The 9,828-nt window shown below is 36.3% G+C and overlaps 1 protein-coding gene across 1 annotated transcript in view; it reads left to right on the forward strand.

Moving 5' to 3' along the window:
• Chl1 (cell adhesion molecule L1 like) overlaps positions 1 to 4,929 on the forward strand; it is an 87,101-nt gene extending 82,172 nt beyond the window's left edge. The window contains exons 24-25 of the mRNA XM_059256810.1: positions 344 to 416; positions 4,009 to 4,929. Coding sequence (XP_059112793.1) covers positions 344 to 416; positions 4,009 to 4,225 — 290 coding nt within the window. The 3' untranslated portion in view covers positions 4,226 to 4,929. The remainder of the gene's footprint in view (positions 1 to 343; positions 417 to 4,008) is intronic.
• The last annotated feature ends 4,899 nt before the right edge of the window (positions 4,930 to 9,828 follow it).

A 9,828-nucleotide genomic window follows, 5' to 3' on the forward strand; every position in this document is an offset into this window, starting at 1 on the left:
CAAATAGTTTGGTGGGAAAAAAATGAATACTGAGTATTTTGTGTTCATGGACAGAATGATCTGAGCTCGACTCTTTTAGTATAGCAAGTGACAATTTTATATGGAGGAATGACATGAAAGTCTGCCAGGTGCTTAATAGCAGGAAAATAGAACCCAGAAAATCCTTTGTATTTTCTGGTTAAATGAAAAGTAACTGATAATTTATACCTATTGCTCACAAAGCTAGTATCACTGACATAAAAATTTGTGGCAATGTCTTTTGACTACTCACCTTTCAGCAGCCATGCTGACAGGTATTTACAATATCTTTGATGTTAGACTACTTTAAATTTTTCTGTTTCAGTAAAAGAAAAGGAAGATTTACACCCAGATCCAGAAGTTCAATCAGCAAAAGATGAAACTTTTGGTGAATACAGGTAAATGGAACTTGGTGTTTTGTGATCACTTGAAACACTTTCATCAAGTTTGTCAAGTGGAGAAAGTGCTTTGTTTATAACTCAAGGGATGGAACTACATCATATTGACTTTATAAAGGAAATTTTACTAAAGGTTTCCTTACCCAACCTCTGTCCCCACTCCTTCCTTCCTTCCTTCCTTCCTTCCTTCCTTCCTTCCTTCCTTCCTTCCTTTCTTCTTTTTTCCTTCTTTTTCTTTCCTTTTTCCTTTCTGTCTACTGTTATTTTTTGTAAGAACTGATTTATTATATGCAGGGGTGGAGATGTGTTGAGGACCACAGTCTGGATGGCAGGGGGCATCAAGATTCCTTGGTTGAAGCTCTGTGCAAAACACATGTCCCATGTACTGTCCCCATAAACTAAGTAATTGAAATGTCTTAAAGCCACTCTTAGTATTGACATTATGGACCCAATTACATTAGGGTTGCACTCCCACACACACAGATTGCAACTCTTCCATGTGCATTTATAAAGTAAAGAGGTTCCAAACTCAGCTCTTTACATGAACCTAGGCACAAAAAAAAGAAAAAGAAAAAAACAACCTACCATGCTCAGATAATATTATCAACCAATTAGAATGAAAGACTAAAAAGTGAACAACTATTTCTGCATGACAAGGATTCTGGGAAAAGAACCATCTAAGAGATAAGTTAGTACTTAAAGCCATAGAGTCACTGATAACTGCGTGAAGAGCATGTCTCAATGTATGAATGTAATCAGACAGAAGCCACACAGCAAGAAGTCTAGCACAGAAGCAGTGCTTGAGGAGGGACTGAAACTCCCACTTCTCCAGTTAGACATCTCTGCCCTATCCTATACCTATCATATGTCTTAGCTTTTCTTTCTTGAATTGTCACCATTTCTTAGTCAGATTGTCTCTACTCTCTATTGTAGTCAGGAAAATTATTATAAATTTCAGATTTATATTGATGTTGATATATACAATCCAGAATCCCTACCAAATAAGAAATCTAGCTGGCCCTCACTGGCCCATCACTGAATCTGTCTGCATGACCAGGGATGTGAGGAACTTTGAGTAGATGACCTGGAGTAACTCATACAGATCTGAGCACCATGATGCCTCTGCTTGGCTCTATGCCTATAGCTTCTCTTTCTGATGATTAGATGCTTTCTTTTTATGCTTTTATATTTCTTGACAAGCAAATAATGGGAGAGAAAGACATGGGTGGCTGTAAGGTAGGGAAGGAAAGAAAGAGAGAAAGTGGAAGGGGAGGAAGGAAAGAAAACAGGAGAGTAAAAAGAAAAAGAATGTTAGCTTGGGAGAGTTGTAAGTTATGGTCAGTGCTGATTGGACTTTGCTTCCTAGTTATCTCTGAAATGTGAAACTTAGAATAATAATTGGATATTATCTCCATTCCCCATGTGAAATGAAGCCAGGCATGAGTTTCTGGCCTATGGTCTTCAGGAGACAGGGTTTTGATAAGAACTGTAGTCTCACCTGGAGGTTTGGCTGATAGTGGATCTGCTTCCTTATGTGTGTGTTGACAGAGCTTGGTTTCATTCAGATCTATGGGTTAAGAACTTCAGATTTTGGGAAGCCAGAGTCATCCTTAGTTCCATACCATGTCGAACTATCTCTGGGACATTTAATAATACCTAGCTTCAGACAGAGCAGAAACACCAAAGCGAACACCTAAGTTACAATCCATAGTATGTTGATACCCCAATCTTAGAACTTACATCTCACTGCTGTAGTATATTCTACCTACTATGCTCGGTGAGTCAGTAGGTTCAGCACACATTTGAAAGAAAGACATTACACAATTGCTCAAATTTCATTTGGCAGCATCACTGAGGTCTCAGAACAACTGGCCACAAACATTTTTATAAGGGAAACAAAACAAAACAAACTCCTGAATCTATTCCTTGTCCAAAAACTTATTTGTCTATACTCTACTCTCCTTTCTTTGAAAAGACAGGTAATTTCTTTTCCCTGCATTGTTTACAATTACAGCCTTTCAAATAATCAATATGTTTTCTGTCATTTTATTCAAAAACTTCACATTCATCAGCAAACTTTTGTCTTTTCTGGGTTTCAGGAACTTTCTTACATGCTTTGCCCTTAGATATATGTCTTTGCTACTCATTATCTGCCCCTAAAGCCAGTGCCACCTCTTCTTATTTTGCTTTTAGAACCTCACTGTCCTAATTCTGAAGTGTGTTACCAAACCACACAGATATCTTGAGTTATGCTAATGTCAAAGAGGGATATCCGAACTTTCCCTCCCCAACAGTGTGTCAAACACAGACGGTTCTTGTCATCTATTCACTTAGGAACTGGTACTTACACTTTTAAATCAGATATGTAGAAAAAAATGGTATAATTTTGTAGATATTTTGTGACTTCAGCTTTGCTTCTTGTAATGAATAAAATGCACATCAGATAGTATATTAATAGTATTCATAATTATTTATATTTTCTTTTAGAAATTGTTATTTCATTATTCCATTGTATATATGGTACTTTCTTCATACCTATCCATTATGTTATCTTACCCTTTCACCTTTGAGCTCAAGCCCTTAGTCTTCCTAACAAATGCTTCTCCTACTGTGATGTGCTCTCTCTCTCTCCCCTCCCCTCTCTGTATGTGTGTGTGTGTGTGTGTGTGTGTGTGTGTGTGTGTGTGTGACAGAGAGGGGGGGAGAGGTGGGGGAGAGGGGGGAGAGAGAGAGAGAGAGAGAGAGAGGTGACTTGCTGAATTTAATTAGGGTGTTTTAACAATATTAATCTAAGAAAAAAATCATAAAAAACTAAACTTGATCAGTTACACCAAACAAAAGAGAAAATTTGGAAGGTTACAGGAGTTTATATGATCAAAATAAAAGATAAAAGATCAAAACATGGACCTAGAAGCAACAGGACTGCATAAAGCAAGGAAAGTAACATTTGTCTTCTGTCTTAAACCAAAGAGTAGCAATTGTAAATAGCAGAACTAAGTGACTTATAAAAAAAACAGCAAAACAGTTCTCACAATTCTGGGACTGGACAGTAAGATCCAGGTCAGAACAGAGTGAGTGTGTGCCGAGAGGTAATCATCTCACTTATGCATGCCCTTTTCTCTTATTCTCCCCCTGGAAACTGCAAGGCGGCTTTCTGAAGGCCCTTTCACTAGGGCAGATCCCTTTCATGAAGGCTGTTCTGTGACTAGTAACCTCCAATGACCCCACACACCATTGCCATCCTACTGGGGTGAAGCAGTTCAGCATGTGAGTTTAACGGGCACACATGTACCCACTCCATAGCCTCAACATAAATCAACATGTTGCATCTTCATGTCCCAATGAAGCTCCTCATTTAAAAGGGAAGCAGAAGGGCAAAGAAATAGAAAAAGTGTTCCTCAGTCACTCAGAATGAAGAAAATTAGTTATGGCTTTTAAAATACTTATTTGGGGGGGGGTGTCATTTCAGCTGTCATTTGTGTTCATATGAACAAGTTAAAAATTATAGAACCTGTTAGCACTTGTGAAAGAGTCTTGCTGAATGTGCCTGTGAATCTGAACTCCTGGGCAATGGCTCTGTTTTGTTTTCTAGTGACAGTGATGAAAAGCCTCTCAAAGGAAGCCTTCGATCCTTGAATAGGAACATGCAGCCCACAGAGAGTGCTGACAGCTTAGTGGAATATGGAGAGGGAGACCACTCCATATTCAACGAAGACGGATCTTTTATTGGCGCCTACACTGGCGCTAAGGAGAAGGGGTCTGTTGAAAGCAATGGAAGTTCGACGGCCACGTTCCCACTCCGAGCATAAGCACAGCACATTCATGCACCATGGCTGGCTAGCCTAGACGTCCCCTGTCTCTTCTGGGGAGCAAAGCCTTTTACAAAGGAGTAGAAACACGTGTCCAGAGGTTGACATTCTGACATTCTGCAATTTTGCTGAGAAAAATAGCACTGCCTTCAAAAAGAAAAAAAAAAATCAAAATCAGATGTCAAACACTTCAAGCCTGTGTTTCATTTTTGGTTTTGTTTTCGGGTGCTCAAAATGCAAAACACAAAACAAATCCTGTACTTAGATCCACTTTGACTGAATCCAAAGTTCCTGTTTCACGTACTCCACATCTGCCTGGTTCTCCTGTTGAATGTGTGTGCATTAACGTTGCTAACTGTGTGGGTTTCTCTCTGGATGCACAATTGTACTTAGTTTGTAAGAACTATTTTAGTGACTTTGATTCACTACAGGTTAAAAGATTGTAAGCAAGCAAGCTGGTTATTTAAAATGTAAAAAGGAATATGAATGTCTTATTAAACACTTCATGGAATCTATACAGTCTAAAGTTATTATTTAAAACTTTAGTAGTAAAAGTTGTAGATGATCTTGCAACACGTATTTATTGAGCTCCTATTTGCCCAGAGGCTGCCATCTTTATGCAGAGTTACAATGTTTTCAGTTTTTGGATGATTGTCTTTAATTTCTGTCAGTATGGTAACTCTGCATCTTTCTTTCTTTCTTCCTTCCTTTCTTTCTTTCTTTCTTTCTTTCTTTTTCCTTCCTTCTTTCCGTACTTCTTTCTATCATTTTTCAACTTGAACTAACTGGAACTGCAAAAAGAGTGGTGGTCAGGGGTTATTTGAAAAATAGAAAGAAGATGTTGATGATTGTATTTTGTATCTCCATTTGTATGTTCACAGCTTTTAGCCTTTATGTTTATATACTGGTACACGTGGATATATTTCATGGATGCATTGTACATATTATATTAATATTTACACAGTTTAAAACATAGTGTTTTATTTTGAAGTGGGAAAGAGAACATTAATAAGCATGAGTATACAGCTAGAGTGTATATATATAGTAGGATGCTGTTTTTATCCTCCTGGGGCTAGTCACAATAACATGGGGTTCCGGATTCCAGATTACATGAAGAATTGGATTCTGTTCTTATATTTCTCTCCTTCACGTGTTCTCAAAGTAAAATATCATATAACCATGAAGGGAAATGCATTCATATTTTTCAAAATAAGTTTTGGAGTGGATTCCTGCCCCAGTCCCCCACAAAGAAAATTATTTACAGTAGAAATTCTTATATACCTGTTAGTTTATATAATATTGTAAATGTATTTGTGGTGATATCATCATTTTTTAATGTTTTTGTTCTGTCAAAGTTAGTACAGAGTCAGGGAACTTTGTTTCTGGCATGTGGGCTACCGGTCCGTCTAAAATGGTACTGAAGTTTTAGAATGTTTTAGAAATGCCTTGAAGGACTCTGCATACATATAAGTAAATAATTGGTATTTCCTCTCTCATTTAATGGAAATTTTTAACCTCACCATGAAATTATTAACTATGTTAGTGATATCGGCTCAGAGATTTAACTTTACTTTGTGTAATTACTGGCATATATTATTCAGTCTTCATGTTTAATTGATATGATGCACTATGTTGCTTGGGGGTTAAAATCTTGGATATGTAAAAATGACGAATGCAGTAATGTACATGAAACATACTTTTTAACCTCATGTTTCTTCCAGAATGCATAGGCAGGAAAAGCTTGATTTTTTTCAAAATCATGGATCTCAATGTTTGGCTACTCTCCTGGAAATAGCAAAAGTAATGGGGCAGACATTTTTGTGCTCTAGCCTCTATGAGTGTAAGGATCTACACATCCAGCTGTCCAAACTGACCCCCCTACCACCACATCTGATAACTAATGAACAGATTGCTGGGGGAGCATCAACATGTGCAATTTTTGTGGGAGGAACTGTGGTACTGAGCTTCATAGAAAATAAAGGATATGACTGACAGTTAATTATGCTATTATCCTGCCTCTTCCTCCTTGTCATCAGGCAAAATGTAGTTTGGAAAGGGTCGCATGGGTTAAAAATAATATCCAAAAATTTAGAATTGACTCATTAAGAATTTAATAATCTTTAAGTCAGAAGTTGACACAAATACTTACATTTTTGTTCCAAATGGACTTAATCATTCTTTTGTTAGCTGTTGAAAAATGAGATTCCGTTATAACTCCTTTTGCTAACCTCTGTGAACTTCTAAATACTATTTGGCTTCATTTCATTGTAAATCTTCAGTAGAGCAGGACAAGGTCTGTGGATTCCTTTGATTTTAATTGTAGAACTGCATTATTCAATGTGTTCAAAGGAAAACAAATCCAGTAGGTTAAAGTGGATTTAATTCTTTTTCTCTTAGACAATGAGTGGGAGACTCTGTGATGTGCAGTGATAATTGCAGAAGGGGAATAATTATTTGGAAAATGCCCTCTGAGTCGCAAGGCAGCTGCTAATATGTACAACTTTGCTCTTAATTGGTTTTGCAGTAACTTTCTGTAGTCTACTGGCAATATGATTTTAATGTAAGTGATTGTATATAATCTCAAGGATTGTCGATGGGGATAGTTTCAGAGAGAGCTGTTTGAGGGTCAGGAAAATCCGTGTTCTCTTCCAGGTTCCAGCACTGATTTTACACAGAAACCTTAGGCACGTTGCTGAACTGCTTCACTTCAAACTGTGCTACAAAGTGCTAATGTTCGTTATCACAGGGTGTTCTTTTGTACGAAGAAACTTTACAAGTGATACAATCTAAGATGCCTTTTAACTTCATAACCCAACATGGAATCAAATTATGTATCAAAAAGTCACCCCCACATACACCAACTCAACTTTTTCCCCCTCTAAGCACATAAATATATTTTTATAGAAAACGTATCTACAGAAAATAAACTAAATCTACTGTTAAGTGAGGAGGACGATTTGCACATGCCATTGAAAATTATTAATCGGAAGAAAATTAAGCAGGGTCTTTGCTATACAAAAGCATTTTCCACTAATTCTGCATGCATGTTTATAAGATGTGAAATCAGTAGATTTATTCTCTTGGTATAAAGGCATCTGATATTTTAGATGTACCCATGTTTATAAAAAACTGTAGAGCACAATGGACTTAACGCTATTTTATACTCATGGAAGAGATAGAGGACAATAAGGAGAGGTGTCGGCTGCTTTTCTAAGTGTTTAAAACGTATTTGCCAATTGAAACCCTAAATATGTTTACATGCCATGAAGGCGTAATTCTTGTAACAACTTTAAATTGGTTGTGATAGGACTGGTTTGTGGTCTGTGGTAGTAGACGTATCCTAGTATTCCTATAGTGAGATAAGTAGGGCTGAGTCAATGCTACTTTCGTTTTGTGTCTTCAATTGACTGCATCATCAAGAGACAAAAGGTACAGAGAGCAGGCTCACCCAGTTAGCTTTTCTGTTCTTAGATTAATGTTCACAGTAGATCTTTATTCAAATGTGTTTGTGTTGTAGATGGTGTTTGTATTATGCTTATGGATATGTATGGTTCAAAACTATTTTCATTACACATGGAATTCAGCTTTCAAATAAAAGTTTGACTTCATGTACTCTAAAGATGTCTGTGTCCCTTTCTGTCCAATTAAAGGCAAAATTTACATTGTGAGCTTAATCTTGGTTCCTGCTGATTCTGAAACTATAAATGAAGCAAAAATTTGTTAAATTTGAAGTAATATAAGTAAAATATTTTATTTGTATTACTGTGTTTACAAACAGACTTCTTGATGTCATCAAGGCCTAGAAAATATACCAATCAAGTTCACAGTTACAATGAATGCAAATTTAACATGTATATATTTTCAGCTATCTTATTTTTCAGGAAAAAAATGTAGCACTGTGTCCTTTTAACAACATATAATATCCTATATATTCAAAATGGATAAAAGTTAATTATGACATTTTCTTTTAAATATGGGATGCCCAATTTACTATATATTTTGATATTTAAAATATTTTGCTAAGTACCTTAGATACTTTATCACGTTTTACCTGAAAATCTCACATTTTTTTTTTGGTTTGTATACTAGAGAACAAAGAAGTTGGTCAGATAATGTTACAGAGTCATTCAGGTCAAGAAATTAAACATAGGGCCATTTGAGTCCAAAGCCTGTAGTTGTCACACTGGTCTGCTTTTTTTTTTTTTCCAATTTCCTTACTCCTTTATATTCTCTTAGAAATGCTTAAGAAAGGTGCATGGAACTTAATGTGGATCTGCTAAACATGGTGACAATTGACTTGGTTTTAAAATATTTTGTGAAGACTTGAAAGAGAGGGGGAAAATAATATTTTACTGTGTCAAATAAGTGAATGTGGATAACCTAAAAAGTAACAGGCATTCAGAAAAATCAGCAAGGGAATTGGGAACACCAGGTTCCACTGATGCTTCTTAGGAAACGAAAAAAGACTTGAAGCTCTTCCCAGGACTGGCATCCATAGGTGTTGTCTTGAATATTTTAAGTTAGTATTTCTGTTGTCCTATTAGAAAAAAAGTCTACAATGGGGCCTCTTCCTCCCTTTGCTATTCTCCTTTGCTTTGCTGTAAAATACCATCCAGATTTTTAAACCATACATTTTTGGATTCATGGTGTCACACTTATGGAGAGCCCTTATGGCAAAGTCGGATTTAGGTGAGATAAGTACTATTTCCTAAAGACACTTAGTGTGCTGTGTTGTGAGCATTTGGTACTACAATCATGTCTTCCTTACAAGACATACATAAGCTGAGAAAGCCTAAATATGTTTCCTGAAAGAAACATTTGAATACTAAATAATGTATTGTATTGAACATAAATATATAGCTTCTATTTGGGGGAGGAGTATAATGTTTATTGGCTGGCCTGTGTGTAACAGAATGTAAAATTTAAAGTTTGCCATAGTAAACTATTGTATATACACACACACACACACACACACACACACACACACACACACAGAGAGAGAGAGAGAGAGAGAGAGAGAGAGAGAGGAAAGAGAGAGATATTCCTAAATTACTGATTCTGTAGAAAATAATTTCATCAAAAATATAAAAATACTTTGGAAATGCTAATACAAAATAATAAAATTGATGTATTTTGTGCATTGTTAACTGCTGAAAGAATATGGTATCCGAGCATATGGGAGTCAAGATTTATTTTGTACATTCAAGCAAAGATTTTTTCATTTTATTGTCTGCAGACAGATGATTTCAACTTACTTTTAGTTAAGTGCTCTTTTGAAATATGACATTTTCACATGTGACTTTTTTCATATGAAACAAATATCACACAAAAAGATGAAGGCTTCACTTCCTTCTTCCAAACCTGAAAATCGTGTTCATTCACTCAAGCTGAAAACACTGATGTCATTGTGCACAGAAAGTTGTTCTTCAACACATGCATTGCTAGGCTTTGTTGCTATTTTCTCCATGAGTCTCCTGGATCTTGCCCCTTCTCCATGCTTTGAGCACCTGTGCTTGACTGCTCTTTGCTAATTTATGTATTTATTATCTGCTCCAGTTCCCCTTATAAATGGCTCTCCACCATCCACAGGAGCAGATCTTTGT

This window comes from Peromyscus eremicus, chromosome 3 (assembly GCF_949786415.1).
Source record: "Peromyscus eremicus chromosome 3, PerEre_H2_v1, whole genome shotgun sequence".
In the NCBI taxonomy this organism is placed as follows: Eukaryota; Metazoa; Chordata; class Mammalia; order Rodentia; family Cricetidae; genus Peromyscus; species Peromyscus eremicus.